We start from the raw sequence: 20,219 nt of genomic DNA on the forward strand, positions 1-20,219 counted from the left end.
AACATTCTTGATTAGGCAGTGTGTGTGTGTGTGTGTGTGTGTGTGTGTGGAACATTCTTCATTAGGCAGTGTGTGTGGAAACATTCTTGATTAGGCAGTGTGTGTGGAACATTCTTGATTAGGCAGTTTGTCAAGACATGTCTTTGGTCAAGTGGCCTGTTAATGTCATGTCTGAGAAGAACGTGGTGCGTCTCTACGGCAGCAAGTAAAGTCAAGTAAAGTGTAGGATATTCATACAAGTAATATATTAATACAAGTCACTTGATTATTATATTCTTAAGTCATTTACAGTGTTTGGAAATAATCTCTATCACATGTCATGTCTGAGAAGAACGTGGAATAGCGTCTTACTACAGGTGCGTCTCTACGGCAGCCAGTAAAGTATAGGATATGAAAGAAATTAATAGTTATCTGTAAGTGAGACGTATGTCGTCGGTCAGCAACAGATTGTTAGAATCAAAATATATTTTTAGTGTAAGTTAAATTTGTTGGCCTTTATTAATTGTATTGTAGATGTTCTAACTCCCGAGGGTTTGACTTAATGGCGACCTAGTTCAACAGCAGTTCCACTCATGGAGTCATCCTTAAAGAGAGGTAGGTACCTTGATTTTCGTCTTGACAATAGGCTCATACTGTAGTCATGGCTAATGTTGGCATTTTTCACACCATTTATTTAAACAAAAGGACAACTGACACATAATGGCAAACAAGCAGGGATCTTAGACACAACACAGACAATCAAGTCATCGGACACCTTTTTTCAACACAGACCGGTGTCAAGACATCAGACACTTTTCCGTTTCTGTGGTCACCGCACTTCTTGTGTTTACGGTGTCCATTGACTTCCATTCCCTTTATTTGGAGTTATTCACGCAACTGCTCTTACTCACACTGTTGGAATAGTGTATGCATCGTTTCACTTTTATAATGCACTACCATACGCAGAGGTTGATACACATAGAATGGACCAGATCTACAGTAACAATTGAGATGCATTTTAATCTTAAACACTGACCTAGGCTAAAGCCCATAGGATCAGACACGATTTTTTAGTAAGGGATGTGACTGTCTCTAGTGCTGCTGTTTGATAGATCTGCTTTCTGTTTGATGCCTTGACAGGAGAGGACCCACAAGAGGCTGCAAGTGGCTTCTCTCCTGAAGCTAAGTGTGTGAACATCTCAGCTCAGGGTGAAAGCCATGTCTTAGCTCCAATCATGACACACAGTACAGTTCAGGGAAACATCTACTATACTTATGGTAAGAAACATCAACATCAACAATCATTATCATGGTAAGATAAAGACATTGGATTCAACAGTAAATTATCTATAGATGCCCTGATTTCAGTGCTAATATAGAAAACATGTTTCATCTGCAGTGCACACACGCGCACACACACACACACACACACACACACACAAACACACACACACATTCATCCTTTTTATTCCCTGAAGGTCCAGGGGTTTCTGCTCTGGCAACACCACCACAGGACCCTGGTAAAATCAGATCTTATTAAATTACTATTTCATCATTATATTAAATTAAAACCGAAACATAATTTACAATGATAGTCAATGTTGTGTATAAAATTGTTTTCTGTAGATCATATCTCCAAAATAAATGAATACAAGACATCCGTCTACTCTACATATAAAAGAGTGAAGGAGTATAATTCTGGACCTGGTGAGAATGTGATGCTGGCTGACCGCTACACTGAGCTGCTGATAGTTGAGAGAAACAGAAAGCTGGAAGAAAAAGAGGAGGAGATCCGTTTTAGAGGAGAAGATCACCAGCAGGTCTTTAAAACCAGGGCCAGTGAAGCGTACAACCCAATCACTGTTGACCAGTTGTTCAAACCCGATGACAGTGGAGATGTTCCAAAGGCAGTCATTCTCCAGGGCCACTCTGGACATGGCAAATCTTTCACTGCTCAGAAGATCATGTACGACTGGGCCTCAGGAAAAGTATTCAAAGACCTGTTTGACCTTGTTCTTCACCTTAAATGCAAAGAGCTTAATGAAATCTCAGAGGCATGCAGTCTGGTGGATCTCCTGAGTTTCACCAGTGGGACAGCAGAGGTGCTGAGGGACTCAAAAATGAAAGTGCTCTTCCTCATTGATGGCTTTGATGAGCTCAAGTTCTCATTTGAGAAAACTAGCACAGTGCCACCTAAAGACCCTTTCAGAGACGCTCCTGTTGAGGCCACTCTGAGTGCTCTGCTGAAGGGGCTGGTCCTGCCTAAGTGCTTCTTGCTGGTCACCACCAGGTCCACTGCTACAGACAAACTGAGCAAGCTGCTCAGTGAACCTCAGCGATTCACTGACATCCTAGGCTTCACTGAGGAGGGGGTAAAGGAGTACTTCCAGAGGTTTTTCAAAGAAGCACTGCAAGCAAAAAAAGCATTCGACTGTGTGAAGACCAACGAGACTTTGTATACTGCCTGCTTCATCCCCGTCATCTGCTGGATCACCTGCACAGTTTTCAGGGAGAAAGAAGAAGAAGGCCTGGACATCACTAAGGAACTAGAGACAACCACCTCTATATTTGTGCACTTTGTGTCCACTCTGCTGGAGCATCACTGCCAGGGTTTGAGTCAGCCTGAAACACTGCTGAGGAGCCTGGGCCAGCTGGCAGAGAGAGGGTTACAGGAACATCAGGTCCTGTTTGATGAGAAGAGTTTGTCTGCAGCTTTCCCTGGTCCATCACAAGCAACCAAACACAATCCTTTCATCTGCAAATTCTTGCAAACGAAGAAAGTCAAACAGGAAAGAATGTACAGTTTCATGCATCTGAGCTTCCAGGAGTTCTTCGCTGCTTGCCAGTACCTGATGTCGGAGAATGAGGAAGAGGCACTTGACAAACTAAGGGTGTTGTTAGGAAACGTTGAATGTTTTAAACCTGTTGTTCAATTCCTTTTTGGGCTTTCAAACAGAGGCATTAACAAACAACTGATAAAGCAGTCCAGGCCATCCATTAAAGCTCATCTGCAGGAGTGGCTTCTCTCCGGTTTGAAAAATCACATGTTTGTAAAGGATAAGCTGCATCTACTCCATTGTCTCTATGAGCTCCATGAGAAGGAGTTTGTAAGGAGAGCCATGGGATTCTGGGGTGAGGTGAAATTTGACCGCATTCCCCTGACGAGGACAGACTGCTGGGTGCTGCTGTACTGCCTGCAGTGTTGCCCGACCATCAGAAGCCTGAAGCTCGATGAGCACAACAAAATAACAGCAGAGAAGCTGAGGATGCTGCAGCCTGCACTGAGCAGGTGTGAGGAGCTGGGGTGAGTGTGTGTGTGTGTGTGTGTGTGTGTGGAGCTGAGGATGCTGCAGCCTGCACTGAGCAGGTGTGAGGAGCTGGGGTGAGTGTGTGTGTGTGTGTGTGCGTGTGTGTGTGTGTGTGTGTGGAGCTGAGGATGCTGCAGCCTGCACTGAGCAGGTGTGAGGAGCTGGGGTGAGTTTGAGTGTGAGTGTGTGTGTGTGTGTGTGTATGTGTGTGTGTGTGTGTGTGTGTGTGTGTGTGTGTGTGGAGCTGAGGATGCTGCAGCCTGCACTGAGCAGGTGTGAGGAGCTGGGGTGAGTGAGTGTGTGTGTGTGTGTGTGTGTGTGTGTGTGTGTGTGTGTGTGTGTGTGTTTGTGAGAGCTGGGGTGAGTGTCTCTGAAGAGAGAAATGTGTCTTCAGATGGCATAATATACAGTCATATCACGTGACCAAGATTAGCACAATATTATACAGATTGCCTTCCATAATATGTTAGAACTAGACTGGATATTTTCACATACCACTAAAACACCTTTCAATCATTTCACCACAAGTATAACTGTGCAACAATTCAAGACGTGATCAAAGAGAACAAAAAGTAAATATTTTCATCACAGTCAAGTGCCAAATAAACCTTTATACGACTCTGTGTATTTTTGTAATATTCCCGAAAAAAATGAATGTATATAATCCATAAATACTATGAATATGAATACTTTACAGAGAGATTTGATATCATGAGGGTGTACGTAAAATGTACGTTATTAGAGTCTTGAGATATTACAATTTGTATCAGGCACCAGTCTTCTGTTTCTGCAGCTCTGATGGCTGTCTTCATGTTGTTGAAAGGTTACATGTGGAGAGGCTGTCAGATGCTAATGTTGTTGACCTGATCTCAGCTCTGGGGGAGGGAAAGATCCTGACTGGACTGAGGTAATCATTTTTCATTTGTGATTTGTGATTAAATAGAACTTGTACAACTTATATTCTTTCAACACTACATTAGGAGAACATGAACACACATGTATAATTGTCATGACTTTGGACTATGATTGTCACAGTTTAGGGATATGGCGCTCCCTGGTGGCCAAAGGACAGCTGAACAGGCTTATAATTATACATGTGCCTATGCTGTTGTTGTGCTTCTCACCTGTGTTCCATGTAAACTCTAATTTAAGTAATTGTGTTACTCACCTGTGCCCCATGTAAACTCTAATTTAAGTAATTGTGCTTCTCACCTGTGTTCCATGTATATTCTGATTAGTCGGGTATAATAGCTCTGGTACAGAGTTTTGTAGGGTGGTGTGACACCAATCACCTCTAGCTCAACATCAGGAAGACCAAAGAGCTGGTGGTGGACTACCGGCGGCGCAAGAAGAGGGCCCCGACCCCTATCACCATCCGAGGGGAGGAGGTGGAGGTGGTGGACAATTACAAGTTCCTGGGTGTTCATATTAACAACAAACTGGACTGGACTGACAACACTGAGGCCCTTTACAGGAAGGGGCAGAGCGCCTTGTTCTTCCTGAGGCGGCTCAGGTCCTTTAAAGTGTGCAATAGGCTGCTGCAGATGTTCTACCAGTCTGTAGTAGCTAGTGTCCTGTTCTTTGGCGAGGTGTGTTGGGGGGGGTATATCAACACCAGGGAGGCAAACAAATTAAACAAGCTTGTAAAGAAGGCTGGCTCCGTGGTGGGAGTAAAACTAGAAAACCTGGAGGCAGTTGCGGAGGAGAGGACGAGGAGGAAGCTGGATGCCATCCTGAGGAACCCCTCCCATCCCCTCTATGACGAGCTACTGCAGATGGGGAGCACGTTCGGCCACAGACTGACCCCTCCCCTCCACACCACAAAGCGTCTTGCCCAGTCCTTCGTGCCAGTAGCAATTAGACTTCACAACCAGCACAATCAAACATAAGTTTCATACAATATTTATATAATTTGTCTATAATTGCCTATTTTGTCTATTTATTTTATCTCTTTATTTTATTTCTTATTCAAATTTTCATAAATCTTTCTTTTTTTATGATAATGTATATAGATATAGATACTTGATTCATATTCCCACTAGCCTGCTGTTTTGGCAATTTAATTTCCCACACGGGATTAATAAAAGTTTATTCTATCCTCCTATCCTATAATTACCCCGCTATTTGGAAGGTTCGTTATTGCGTTGTTACCGTTTGGGTCTACGAGTATCTCTCTATGCCTAGCGTGAGTTCAAGATCAATTTCTCTGTGCAGTTCTCAAACTGCCTTTCGCCTCTCGTTGCTAGGATAGTCTTTTTTTATAGCTACTCACTCAGTAGCTTCCTTAGTTATTGCCTTTTTGGTTTGTGATACACCGTTGGTGTTTTTTGGATGTGAACCTTTTTGCAAGTATCTCTTTTGGACTGTGTGCTGTTCGGCCGTTTCCTCTGTTTCTTTTTGGATTATTCTCCTGAGTGTTTGTTTTCCCTCTGTTTGGAAATACCTGAGTTTCAAAAAAAAAAAAAGAAACCAAATTAATAAGTTTCTGCAACTGAGTCCTATCTAGCTCACTTGGTTGAGCACTGGGTTCGACCCCTGACAAATCCCTGACAATAATGAGAGAGATTGAGATTGGTCTGTATGTGCTCATTCACAGCGTGGAGAAGAGCAGCCTCTCACAGGAGAGTGTGGAGCAGGTCTTCAGTGCTCTCTCCAGGCAAAAGTCTGTGAAGGGAGTCTATCTGTCTGTGACGACCATCACTGTCACCACCGCAGCCCTGTGCTTGGACTTCATTCAGAACACAGAGACGTGCCGTCAGCTGAGGTGAGAACAGCAAGATCACTCAAATTAACTGATTATCATAGCAGTCAAGGTTGATTAACTGAAAGGTGTTGAACTGATGGTGTGTGTGTGTTCTATTGGGTATAATCATTTCTTTTGGTGGTGTCCGATAGCCTAGTATAAATTCACTCTATGTTTGTTCTTTGATTGTTCAGTCCCCATTGACTCTGTGCTCTGATTGGCAGGCTTGAGGATAATTCAAGTCCACCATTCTCCTCTCTCTCTGTGGACACCAACTTCATAGGCCTCAGGTGAAACCTCCCTTCATGAGAAGCTTCACTGTCGGTGTTAATGGTGTTGTATGTAAACCATACAGGTTGCACCTGAAGAGTGAGCATTGTTATGTGTAAAATACTAAACTAAGCCCTCATGTGCCTGTGTTTCAGTCTGTATGCAAAATCACTGTTGTCTTCTATAATATGTTAGAACTACAATGGATATTTTCACACAGCATTAAAACACCTTGCAATCATTTCATTACAAGTATGACTTATTGTGAGGTACAACAATACAAGAGGTGATCAAAGAGAAGAAAAACTGAATTATTTCATCAGTCAAGTGCCATATAGACTTTTTATGCAACCTTGAGTATTGTTGTAACATTCCAAAAAAATAATATACTTATGACTCCTTTATAAACCACATGCAAACACAAAATACCAAAGGTCCTCTGTGGTTTAGTCAGGTTGTGGGCAGGTGTTAGTAGGAACGCCACCCTTGCTCCTGTCAGTTTTTGACAGCATGCAGTGACATAATTTCAGTGAGTCTGCTACCTATTTTATACTCCCAGCATAAAGCATCAAAGTCATGCTGGGTCAGAACAGTAATCATTCCTTCCCTAATATCTGATGTCAAGTGCTGTTAGAGCACCACATACAGGTCTGGAGGAAGTAAAGCACCCATTGGGCTCTTAAATGAAACCCAGCAAAGATGATGGAATTTATACCAGTTGAGGATATACAGTAAGTCTTTCTGAAAGGAGGTATTAGAGTCTTGAGATTTTACACTCTGCATCAAGCACCAGTCTACTCCGATGCTGTAATCATATTCAGTAGAAAATATTCACCAGCCAGTGGATTTGGATGTGAGTAGTTCTACTCATGGGGTACTCTGGCCATGTGGAAACATCTGTCCATCAGTGTTTTCATACGTTCAGCTTCATCTGTGTGTCGTGCTGTGGTCTGTTTGTGAGAGACTTGATCTGTTGTGGTTGAATGGTCTTCATGTTGTTGAAAGGTTAACTGTGGTGAGGCTGTCAGATGCTGATGTTGGTGTCCTGATCTCAGCTCTGGGGGAGGGAAAGATCCTGACTTCTCTGAGGTAATTATTTTACATTTGTGATTTGAGATCATATATCTTTTTAACTCTACATTAGGTAGAGCACATATAATGTGTTCCCAGTGTTAGATGCCTGTTGTCTTCCCTTCTGCTTGTGCCGTCCAGGACTAAATTCAGTTTCTACCCAGTTTAGCTTTGCAGTGTTGGGTAGTTACATTAACAAATCTGCCACCTTGTCTTCCTTAGACATAGTTGATCTTAATAACAAACAGGTCAAGGTTAATTAAAGTAAATAGAACATGAACACACATGTATAATGTGTGAGTGCATAATAAAGAGACCAGAAGAGAGAGATTGAGATTGGTCTGTATGTGCTCTTTCACAGCGTGGAAGAGAGCAGCCTCTCACATGAGAGTGTGGAGCAGGTCCTCAGTGTTCTCTCCAGACAAAAGTCTGTGGGTAACGTCTATCTGTCTGTGAAGACCATCAACGTCACCACCGCAGCCCTGTGCTTGGACTTCATGCAGAACACAGAGACGAGCAGTCAGCTGAAGTGAGAACAGCCAGATTGCTCAAATTAACTGATTATCATAGCAGTCAAGGTTGATAAACTGAAAGGAGCTGAACTGATTGTTTGTGTGTGTGTGTGTGTGTGTGTGTGCTAGTTGGGTATTTATATTTTTGGTACTGTACTATAATAGATGAGAACCAATTAACTCTGTGTTTGTTCTTTGATTGGTCAGTCACCATTGACTCTGTGCTCTGATTGGCAGGCTTCAGGATGATTCAAGTCCACCATTCTCCTTTCTCTCTGTGGAGAAAGAATCCAGTGGCCTCTGGTAAACCTCCCTTCATGATAAGCTTCACTGTCTGTGTTAATGGTGTTTTATGTAAACGTTACAGGTTGCACCTGAAGAGTGAGCATTGGCCCTCATTCTCAAACTTTTTCTGTAATTCTTTAGAAATGTTTCTTACACGACTTCGCAAAAACAACGTAGGGGAAACACTTCCGCTGCATTCCCGCACGCTTGAAAATGCGTTCTCAGCTGGGTTCCTTCCACTGATCTCAAAAAGTAACTGGATAGCGCATCCCATTGTATCAAAGTGAGGCATCGTGGAAGCCATTTTATGGGGACCACTATCCTGCTTGAGACTAATGATTATGACGGGCGATGAATTTTAGATATAAGATATTTAATGAATTAGTATATTAAGCCTTATAATAATGTCAAGTTTTGATAAACTTTGTTATATAGTTTGTGTTTGCTTGATATATTTTAAATATTTTCAAATATTGAAACTTGTTTGTCTATCGTATTTTATTAGTTTTGATGATTAGAACCTGGCAAATTACTATCAGGCTTAATATGCAGATTCATTAAATATCTTATATATAATATTCATCGCCCGTCATAATCATTGGTCTCAATCAGGAAAGTGTTCCCAATAAAATGGCCACCACGATTTTTCGTGTGGCCTCACTTTGAAACGGTCAGAAACCATGTGATGTGCTAACCAGTTTCTTTTTGAGATCAGTGGTTCCTTCCGATTAGTTTCTTAGATTGATGCGCGTTCCTGGAAAGTGGATTTGCATACATACACGCCCCGCCAGCTCCTTATTAGGAGACGCAATTTTAGAAACGTGTGCTGTCGCAATCTCCCGAATCCACACGAAAGGAACTCGTAACAGGTGTTCTTTAATAAGGTGGAGATCTTTTTATTACGTTGAACTTACGAAGTCCGTAAAACACATTTAAGTAGACACTTTGTTTTGTTTTTTATCGAAAAATAGCCACCATAAGTGTGAAGACAGGTCACGAGTAGTAGTATAAAATGCAGGTACGTCCTGGTTCTTACAGATTGGGTTTAGTGTTTATTTATTTATTCACTTACATTTGCAGTGTTCGTGTTCATTCACATTCAGTCTTTTAGCACCGGGGTTTTCAACCGGGGGTCCGCGATTTAAAAAAAATTATAATAAAAAAAAAAATACATTGCCTTCGTAACGTCACGCCATACCAGATAATTCATAACGTACAGTCTCGCGTGCGAAGTTGACAAGCCTACGAGTACTTTTGAAGTGTAGTCCAAAAAGTAAAACTTTTGTTGAATGACTGAAGTTATCTACTGTCTTTAGCTAACATTTTGTTCTACCGTGGAGTTAGCTGGTCAGAAGCACCAATGGATCGGTGTTTAGTGAGGAGAGAGACAGGCTGCCAGGACAAAGGAACACCTTCACAGGATACAGGGAAACAAAGTCAACAAAGAAAAAGATAAAACAATGAGGAATTCATAAAATCCGGATTTACAGTGATGAAAGCCAGAGCAGGAGAGGAGGTACCACTGTGTTTTGTGTGTTCAACATAACCGTCAACTGAAGCTATGAAGCCGTCAAAACTATTGCAGCTTATAGAGATGCATTACGTTTTCTTGAATGCCAAGCTTGCGTACATGCAACAGATATTGCCTGATTTTCATATGACTTAGGTTCTGGATAAGTTACCAGACCGAATTTCCACAGCTTGCTGCAAAAGCAATGAGGTGTATTTTGCAAACTTTCAAACTACCAGTGTGAGAGCATTTTTTTTTTTGCGTACTTGAAGAATAAGTACAGGGCAAGAGAATGATAGGAGACTGTCGCTGTCTACCATTTCGCCACGAATAGACAGGCTGTGTGGACTTCACCATGCCCAGATATTACACTGATAAGTCTACCCTCTCCCCACACATGCACGAACGAACGCACACACGCACGGCCGCAGGCACATCAGAGGGCCGCGGATTACTTTCTAGTCAGAATGGTGGTCCCTGGGACAAAACCCTAGGTCCTAATGGTGGTCCCTGGGACAAAACCAGTTGAAAACCCCTGTTTTAGCAGACGCCTTTGTCCAAATTATATACATATGACTCCTATATAAACCACATGCAAACACAACATATCAAAGGTTCTCTGTGGTTTTGTCAGGTTGTGGGGAAGTCTTAGTAGCAACGCCATCCTTGCTCCTGTCAGTTTTTGACAGCATGCAGTACCATCATTTCAGTGAGTCTGCTACCTATTTTATACTCCCAGCACAAAGCATGAAAGTCATGCTGGGTCAGAACAGTAATCATTCCATCCCTAATATCTGATGTCAAGTGCTGTTAGAGCACCACATGCAGGTCTGGAGGAAGTAAAGCACCCATTGGGCTCTTAAATGAAACCCAGCAAAGAAGATGGATTTTATACCAGTTGAGGGTATAAGTCATTCTGAAAGGAAGTATTAGTGTCCTGAGATTTTTAACTCTGCATCAGGCACCAGTCTACTGTTGTTAGCTGATCTGTCGCTGTAATCATATTTAGTAGAAAATGTCACACCAGCCAGTGGATTTGGATGTGAGTTATTCTACTCATGGGGTACTCTGGCCATGTGGAAACATCTGGCCATCAATGTTTTCATAAGTTCAGCTTCATATGTGTGTCGTGTTGTTGTCTGTTTGTGAGAGAGCTGATCTGTTGTGGTTGAATGCTCTGATAGTTGTCTTCATGTTGTTGAAAGGTTAACTGTGGTGAGGATGTCAGATGCTGAGGTTCTTGACCTGATCTCAGCTCTGCGGGAGGGAAAGATCCTGACTTCTCTGAGGTAATTATTTTACATTTGTGATTTGTGATCATATAGAAGTTGTACAACTTCCATGTTTTCACCTCTACATTAGGTAGAGCAAATATAGTGTGTTCCTTGTATTATATGCTTGTTGTCTTCCCTTCCGTCCAGGACTGAATCAATTTTCTACCTTTGCAGTGTTGGAGAGTAAATGTAACAAATCTGCCATTGTTTCTTCCTTAGACATAGTTGATCTTAATAACAAACGGGTCAGGGTTAATTAAAGTAAAGAGAACATGAACACACATGTATAATGTGTGAGTGCATAATAAAGAGACCAGAAAAGAGAGATTGAGATTGGTCTGTATGTGCTCATTCACAGAGTGGAAGAGAGCAGCCTATCACCTGAGAGTGTGGAGAAGGTCATCAGTGCTCTCTCCAGACAAAAGTCTGTGGGTGACGTCCATCTGTCTGTGAAGGCCTTCACTGTCACCACCGCAGCCCTGTGCTTGGACTTCATTCAGAACACAGAGACGTGCCAATACCTTGAGTGAGAACAGCAAGATTGACCAAATGAACTGATTATCATACAGTCAAGGTTGATTAACTGCAAGGTGCTGATCTGATTGTGTGTGTGTGTGTGTGTGTGCGTGTGTGTGTGTGTGTGTGTGTGTGTGTGTGTGTGTGTGTGTCTGTGTGTGCTGAGAGGTATATTTCTATCTTTTGGTGTAGTCTGATAGGTGAGAATCAATTCACTCTGTGTTTTGTTTCTTGATTGGTCAGTCTCCGTTGACTCTGTTCTGATTGGCAGGCTTCAGGAGGGTACTTCATGGCCATCCTCCTCCTCTCTCTCTGTGGACAAAGACTCCAGAGGCCTCAGGTGAAACCTCCCTTCATGAGAAGCTTCACTGTCTGTGTTAATGGTGTTGTATGTAAACGTTACAGGTTGCACCTGAAGAGTGAGTATTGTTATGTGTAAAATACTAAACTAAGCCCTCATGTGCCTGTGTTTCAGTCTGCGTGTAAAATCACTGTTGTCTTCCACAAAATCACCTGCTTCACTTACTCTGTCACAAGCCGACAACCCAACCAGCGGCAGCTTTACTGACTTCCTCCACAAGTTTCGTGATGTCACTGGTTTGAGAGCAAAGTAAGACCAAATTATTCAAAAATTATTAAAAAAACATATTTTTTTCCACACATGGGCGTCTGGTATTATTCAGCCATGTTTTTGTGTGTTTGTGTTGAAGTCCACATAGGTCTCCAGGTGACTGTATGGGTGTTCTTGAGTCCTTCACTGACTGGTGGACGCTGCCTGGTCTGGAGAAGGTGGAGTTGGAGGTGAGCTGCCTGACTGAGAGCTGGGCCCACTGGATCCTCAACCTCATCCACACGTGCCCCACTCTGAAGGAAGTAAAGTAAGAGATACATCATCTTCTGTTTCTGTATGTAGTCTATACATGGAGAGGTAGTCTGTACGGGCACACTGTGTGTGTGTGTTTGTGTGTGTGTGTGTGTGTGTGTGTGTGTGTGTGTGTGTGTGTGTGTGTTTGTGTGTGTGTAGTCTATGCATGGAGGGGTAGTCTGTACGGACACACTCTGTGCAGGACTCTCTTGCTCTCTCTCTTACACGGAGTGAGCAAGAGAGTGAAGTATTTATTAGAAAACAGATATTGTACCTAAAGAACATAGTATTATTGTGTTATAAATGTATTTGCCTTGGCACCACTGCTTTGAAACAGTCATGCCAATAAAGCACAACTGAATTGAAGGGTTTGTGTGTGTGTGTGTGAGGGAGTTTGAATAAAAAATAAACCAGATATTGTCTGTGAGAATGAGAGAGTGTGTGTTTGATTTGGAAGACCCATGACAGACTAAAGAAGTATATTTTTATCATAGGTTACAAGCTTTAGTTAGAAGTTTGGCTGATGGTCTCTTACTGGAGGAGGGGATCAGTCTTCTGCAGGAGTCCGATAAGCGGCGTCCAGATTGCACTGTGATCCTCACTGGGTGTGTACTTCTACTGACTGACCTGTCTGTCTGTCTGACTGTCTGTCTTTCTGTCTGTCTGTCTGACTCTTGATCTGTCTATCTGTCTGTCTGCCTGATTAGAAAGCATCTTACCCTCCCTGCACACGCACGCACACACATACACACACTGCAAGAGAGATGTATGTGATAGAATGGAACATTGATGTATTTAATGCCTTAAAGACATCTTTGTTGTTTTATCAGACAGACTTCGCAAGTTTGGCCACATGCAAAGAAATGTGTGATCTAGAATTGTAATGGTAGGTGTATTTTAACAGTGAGAAACAGAAAATCAACCAAAAAAATCCAGAAAACTGCATTTTATAACATTGTTTACTTTATTTGCATTTGATGCAGAAAATAAGTATCTGAACCCCTAGCAAAACATGACTGAGTACTTGGTGGAATAACCCTGGTTGGCAAGCACGTTTCTTGAAGTTGGTCGTCAGGTTTACACACATCTCAGGAGGGATTTTGGTCCACTCCTCTTTGCAGATCCTCTCAAAATCCTAATGAGGTTCAAGCCCAATATTCCACGTTACATGGCCCCATCCATAGTCCCCTCAATGCGGTGGAGTCGCTCTGTACCCTTGGCAGAGAAACAGCCCCAAAGCATAATGTTTCCACCTCCATGCTTGACGGTGGGGATGGTGTTCTTGGGGTCATATTCACCATTCTTCCCCCTGCAAACGCGGCAAGTCGAGTTGATGCCAAAGAGCTGGAATTTGGTCTCATCTGACCACATCCTGTCTCCCAATCCTCCTTAGAAACATTCAAGTGTTCAATGGCGAACTTCAGGTGGCTCTTTACATGTGCTTCTTTGAGCAGGGGGACCTTGCGAGTGCTGCAGTACTTCAAACCATTATGGCGTAGTGTGTTGCCAATAGTTTCCTTGTTGACTGTGGTCCCAGCTGCCTTGAGATCATTCACAAGCTCCCCCTGTGTAGTTCTGGGGTTATTCTGCACCTTTCGGATGATCACTGATACGGCACGAGGGGATATCTTGCATAGAGCCCCAGACCTAAAGCGGTTGACAGTTGTTTGGTGTTGCTTCCATTTACGAAAAATCGCACCAATAGTTGTCTACTTCTCACCAAGCTGCTTGCCAATGGTTTGGTAGCCCATTCCAGCCTTGTGCAGGTCTACAATCTTATCTCTGACGTCCTTGGACATCTCTTTGGTCTTGCCCATGGTGGTGAGGTTGAAGGTGTGAAGTATGATTCTTTGGACAGGTTTTTTTCTACACGTCACCAGTTGAGATTAGGTGTACCTTGTTAGACCTAATGAGGACTAATCTGTGTGCTTCTTGAGCACATAACTGGTCATTGGGAGCCAGAATTCTTGCTGTTTGCTTGGGGGTTCAAATACTTATTTTTTGCATCAAATACAAATAAAGTCATAAATGTTATAAAATGCAGTTTTCTGGATTTTTTTTAATATTCTATTTCTCCCTGTTAAAATACACCTACCATTACCATTATAGATCACACATTTCTTTGCAAGTGACCAAACTTGCGAAATCAGCAGGGGTTCAAATAATAATTTTCCCCACTGTAGGGGAGTGTGAGGTTTGTGTAGAGTTGGGATGTTTGTGTGTTTTATCCTTAAAGCTGTAGGTGAGTGTGAGGTTTGTGTAGAGTTGGGATGTTTGTGTGTTTTATCCTTAAAGCTGTAGGTGAGTGTGAGGTTTGTGTAGAGTTGGGATGTGTGTGTGTTTTATCCTTAAAGCTGTAGGTGAGTGTGAGGTTTGTGTAGAGTTGTGATGTTTGTGTGTGTTTTATCCTTAAAGTTGTAGGTTTGTGTGAGGTTTGTGTAGAGTTGTGATGTGTGTGTGTTTTCTTCTTAAAGCTGTAGGTGAGTGTGAGGTTTGTGGGGAGATCTAATGTGTTTCTGTGTGTCTGTTTTTCTCCATGAAGGAAGAGATGCACTAAATCCAGTGGGAAGTGTAGTGAGGGAGATGACCCCGATCTGCCCTGCAACCAGCGTGTGAAGATCAAAATGAGTGGACCAGATGTCACTCAGGAGAAGATTTAGGGCCTGGAGAAAGAAGGAGATTGTAGTGCAACCAGCGTGTGAAGATCAAAATGAGTGGGTCAAATGTCACTGAGAAGGATCAGCCTAAATGTACTGTACTTTGATCGTGTTCACTCTTCATGGCCTCTCTCCTAGCTACAGCTCTCATCTCTTAGTCCCGGAGTATTCCCTCTTCATGGCCTCTCTCCTAGCTACAGCTCTCATCTCTTAGTCCCGGAGTATTCCCTCTTCATGGCCTCTCTCCTAGCTACAGCTCTCATCTCTTAGTCCCGGAGTATTCCCTCTTCATGGCCTCTCTCCTAGCTACAGCTCTCATCTCTTAGTCCCGGAGTATTCCCTCTTCATGGCCTCTCTCCTAGCTACAGCTCTCATCTCTTAGTCCCGGAGTATTCCCTCTTCATGGCCTCTCTCCTAGCTACTTCTCTGATCTCTTAGTCCCGGAGTATTCCCTCTTCATGGCCTCTCTCCTAGCTACAGCTCTCATCTCTTAGTCCCGGAGTATGGCCTCTCTCCTAGCTACAGCTCTCATCTCTTAGTCCCGGAGTATTCCCTCTTCATGGCCTCTCTCCTAGCTACTTCTCTGATCTCTTAGTCCCGGAGTATTTGCAGTCAGGCCCAGAGGCTCTGGAATGATCTGCCTGAGGAAATCAGGTTGGCTGAGTCCCTGACTTCCTTAGAGTCCCTTCTTAAAACACACTTTAATGGGAGGGTTTTAATTGTCTTTTATTTCCTTCAAAAAATGTTGTACTCTGTATTAGTGGAGCAATCTATTATTTTTATATCGGCTACCTAATTTGTATCTGTTTCCTTTTAAAACCTGATGATTTCATGTCATGATTTATTTTGCTGCCTCTGTGGAGCACTTTGTAAACGGTGTCTATAAATAAAGATTATTATTAGGTGTTTCCTGTTTCAGCTTTTGGGGCTTTTTGGCTCATACTAAGGTGATGGAGCTTCCACCCTGCCTCAGAGATGCACTAAGCTAAAGGACTGTTGACAACCCTAAAGATTATTAGAAATTAAAAAAAGGAACAAAAATTCGACGCAAATGGCTGTGGCTGTGGCTGTGTTACTCCCCCAAAATTGACAGCGTGTATTGTGAGCCCTGTTGGCTTTTTGTCGAGAGAAGATCTGAATGCCATAACAGTGCCTGGACTACGGGAATACATTATCAGAATCAGAGTCAGAAACAGATTTATTGTCAAGTAGGTATGCGCCTGAAATTTGCTCTGGTGCATGGGTGCATACAGTAAACATAAAAACATAAAAACACAAACATACACATACAAACATACTACACATTTATCGGTGTGATGTTGTAATAATATATGTCCTGTTTGAACTGTTTGATAGGCCCTAGCCTATGTTATTTTCTTTTTTCTTTTGGGATACATTTGTTCTCTGTTTGAGCTGTTGTTTTTTCTGATGAATAAATACATTTCCCTCAAAAGAAAAGCTTGAGTTTTGGGCTATTCTGCGGGGGGGGGGGGGTCATGTGTTTCCGTTAAGGTACTGCTGTGTGTGTGTGTGTGTGTATCTTACTTTGTTTTGTGTTCATACTAATATCATTCCAAATCTGATTTTTTTCCCAACAAACAAATTACAGTCACTCGAACTGTTGGATGTTTATGTAGTCATTTGCCACCTGGTGGTGGCGCGGAGCACTACAGGCTGCCCGTCCACTGTTTGGACTTGGGTACTTCCCACTGAAGTGTGCAGCGAGCCGGCCGACTGACAGGGAGCGGTACACAGCACGTCTCTCGTGTGTTTGAAAGGACTTTGATCGCTTTTGATCGACACGTTTCGTGATATACAGAAAGCCACACGCTAAACTTTATGGTGGCCTGCTAACGATTTCACCTTCTGCGTGACTCTACTTCTTCAGCGAACTCAGCCGGTAAACATCTCTATAAAGACGCCCACACACCGGAGTGGAATTACTAGACTGGCTCGTGTGCTTTTAATGTGTACAGCTGTGAAGTTTGGGATGACAGCTTTTCTGGAGAATATTATCATGAAATCCTGCTGTTGACACTGCGCATGACAGTTGCAATGTTGAGGATCAAAACATGTTAAGCTTTCCGGTACGATGACGTCAAGAAATGCGACAGGAACTGAGAATATCGCGCGTCATCGGGGCTTGTAGTTGTCTGAGAATCTTGAGCAAGTAGCAGGTACGAGAAGTGGGCTAATGGATTAATATTCGCCAAACAGTGTTCATCAATTCCTAGCTCTCTAACGGAAAAGGGATTGTGGCGTTTGGAGAGAGTTGTTGAGGCGCGGGGTGAATTCATGACACTGCAGAGGACTACAATGACCAGGCGAAGTGGATCTCTGCGTGCCGTTACGTTGTGAAAGAAGCAGTGGCTACGTCTTTCAGGAAAAAAACAAACCGCTTCCGTGTTGTTCCTCTTCTGCAATACAGACAAACAGGAGATCACCGCAGGAGGAGGCGATTCCGGACCGGCCGCGAGGAAACCTAGAATGTTTTTGTAAGCGCGAAACGAACCCGAAAGCAAACATGTCGTCATCGCCACCCGGCAACAAGAAAAAAGACAAGCGCATCCTGTCCGGCTCGTGCCCGGACCCTCAGTGTCAGGCGCGGCTCTTCTTCCCCGCGCAAGGCGCCGCGAGCATCGAGTGTACGGAATGCGGGCAGCGGCACGAGCAGAAGAACCTGCTGCGCGTGGAGGAGGTGACGGACCCGGACGTGGTGCTGCACAACCTGCTGCGGCACGCGCTACTGGGCGTCACGGGCGGCGCGCCCAACAGCAGCAGCAACAAGAAGGGCCCGGAGCTCGTGAAGGTGATGGGTCTGTCCAACTACCACTGCAAGCTGCTGTCGCCCACCCTCACGCGCTACGGCATGGACAAGGGCACTGGGCGCGCCAAGCTGCTGAGCGAGATGAACCAGGGCGACATGTTCGACTGCGCCCTGCTGGCGGAGCGTGCCTTCCTGATGGAGCGCGAGCACCTGGGCACGGCGGGCTACGGGCAGGACCGCTCGGGCAGCCTGCTCTACCTGCGCGACACGCTGGAGGAGGTGCGGAGAGCTAACGGCGGGCAGGAGCGGCTGGTGCCCGTGCACGTGGACGGAGACGGGCACTGCCTGGTGCACGCCGTGTCGCGGGCGCTGGTGGGCAGGGAGCTGTTCTGGCACGCGCTCCGCGAGAACCTGAAGCGCCACTTCGGCACGCACCTGCAGCGCTACCGCGCGCTCTTCAGCGACTTCATCGACGCGGCCGAGTGGGAGGACATCATCAGCGAGTGCGACCCGCTCTTCACCCCGCCCGAGGGCGTGCCGCTGGGCCTGAGGAACGTGCACGTGTTCGGCCTCGCCAACGTGCTGCGGAGGCCCGTGCTGCTGCTCGACTCGCTCAGCGGCATGCGCAGCCCCGGGGACTACAGCGCCACCTTCCTGCCGGGGCTGGTGCCTGCGGAGAGCTGCCGCGGGCGCGACGGCGGCCTGAACAAGCCCATCTGCCTGGCTTGGAGTAGCTCCGCCCACAACCACTACATCCCGCTGGTGGGCGTGAAGGGGGAGGGGCCTCCACGACTGCCCGCCCACCTGCTGCCCAAGGCCTGGGGCGTTCCGCAGGAGCTGATTGGCCGCTACATCGCCCTCGACGCGGACGGGGGGTGTCTGATTGGTGGAGAGCGTTCCCTGGGCGACGGCTACCTGCAGCGGCTGGTGGTTGCCATGGACGCGGTGTTTGAGGCGGCTCACGGCGTGTCGGCCGCCCTGGTGGCCGATGTTCAGCACTACGTGTTCCGCCGCCGCGGCGTGGTGGGCGCCCTGCCGGAGGAGGTGACGGCGTCGTCACGGCGATGGCTGGAGGAGGGCCGTCTGCACCGCTGCCTGGTGTGCGGGGGCGTGTCCGAGCTCAGCGTGCCCCGCGATTGGCTGACGGCCGGCGGGAAGCTGCACAGCCTGGCGCTGCGCACGCACGGCTCCCTCCAATCGGAGCGCAGCTACAGCTTCCCGCTCAGCAACCTGGTGTGTGTGTACGACGCGCCTCAGGACGCGCTGGTGCCCGACTACACACACAGCGCTCCGGCCGCCTGCCACACCTGCCACTCGGGCGCCCTGCGGCCACTCACAGCGCAGGGGGGCGTGGCCTACCGGGACGGCGACCGCACGGGCACCCCCAGCAGCAGAGGGAAGTGTGGGTGTGGCTTCAAGCACTACTGGGCGGGGCGTGAGTACGACAACCTGCCGGAGGCCCTGCCAATCACGCTGGAGTGGGCGGGGCGTGTGGTGAGGGAGACGGTGTACTGGTGGCAGTACGAGTCGGAGGCGGAGCTTAACAGCAACGCGTACGAGGTGGCGGCGCGGCTGGTCGACGCCCACTTCCCCGGGGAGTTTGGCTCCGAGCCGCTGGTGCAAAAGGTCGTGACCTCCATCCTGCAGCAGACGGCGCGGCGAGGCCCGGATCAGTACCGACCCGTCGACGTGGAGCACGCTCACGCTCACGCTCACGCGCCCGCCCACACGCCCCCCCTGCAGCAGGACACCCCCCCCCTCCCTGACCCCCCCTCCAAGATCATCCTGGTGGGACCCAAGAGCCGCACCATCCACAGGGAGGAGCTTACAATGAGCAAGGCGGAGCTACGCGTGCAGCAGAGCATCCGAGACCACGCCCCCCAGTCACAGCGCCGCCCACCCAAGCCTGATGGACACGCCCCCACGCCCAGGCTGACCACATCCTCGTCGGCTCCGCCCACCCCGACCAAGGCGCCGCCCCCGGCCAGCGGTGAGAAGAAGATTCGTGTCACCACCAGCGACGGTCGCCAGGCAACGCTGACACTGCAGGAGCTGACCAATCACGCGGAGCTCCGGCGCAGCATCACTGCAGCGTTTGGGATCCCCACCAATCAGCAGCGGATCAGAGTGGGCTTCCCGCCCCGCCCCCTCCTACCCCCAGCTGCTGACTGCGAAGACACACCCGTCCCTCTACAGCACGGGGAGAGAGTCAGCGTAGAGGTAAGTGTGTGTGTGTGTGTGTCTGTGTCTGTGTCTGTGTCTGTAGCTCATTATAGTAATGTTTATGTACATACTAACAATTTAGCATGTTTCTATGTAAATGTACAGTGAATTCCTCAAAAATTCATCATAAACATTTTTGCAAACCCATTTTCATTAACCTGTTAGAACCTTGATGTTTTTTGGTAAATTCTACCAAAAATTCCATGCCCAAATGTAAAGGCCTAATTTTGAGTCTTAGG

At 46.0% G+C, this 20,219-nt stretch overlaps 2 protein-coding genes across 2 annotated transcripts in view; both read left to right on the plus strand.

The window, feature by feature from the left end:
- Positions 1-1,697: 1,697 nt before the first annotated feature.
- Positions 1,698-15,257, plus strand: LOC308375696 (NACHT, LRR and PYD domains-containing protein 1 homolog; the record flags this gene model as incomplete). Its single annotated transcript, XM_080851880.1, has 15 exons — positions 1,698-2,870; positions 3,036-3,283; positions 4,111-4,194; positions 5,884-6,051; positions 6,255-6,320; positions 7,306-7,389; positions 7,733-7,900; positions 8,121-8,186; positions 10,884-10,967; positions 11,311-11,478; positions 11,740-11,808; positions 11,944-12,078; positions 12,179-12,346; positions 12,828-12,938; positions 14,876-15,257. 15 exons carry the CDS (start codon positions 1,698-1,700, stop codon positions 14,991-14,993), a joined length of 2,910 nt encoding a protein of 969 aa, XP_080708006.1. The 3' UTR covers positions 14,994-15,257.
- A 1,519-nt stretch (positions 15,258-16,776) lies between these two features.
- The window catches only part of vcpip1 (valosin containing protein (p97)/p47 complex interacting protein 1), a 10,159-nt gene continuing 6,716 nt past the window's right edge, over positions 16,777-20,219 (plus strand). The window contains exon 1 of the mRNA XM_080853167.1: positions 16,777-19,977. Coding sequence (XP_080709293.1) covers positions 17,515-19,977 — 2,463 coding nt within the window. The 5' untranslated portion in view covers positions 16,777-17,514. The remainder of the gene's footprint in view (positions 19,978-20,219) is intronic.

Source organism: Sprattus sprattus, assembly GCF_963457725.1.
Source record: "Sprattus sprattus genome assembly, chromosome: 15".
Classification (NCBI taxonomy): domain Eukaryota; kingdom Metazoa; phylum Chordata; class Actinopteri; order Clupeiformes; family Clupeidae; genus Sprattus; species Sprattus sprattus.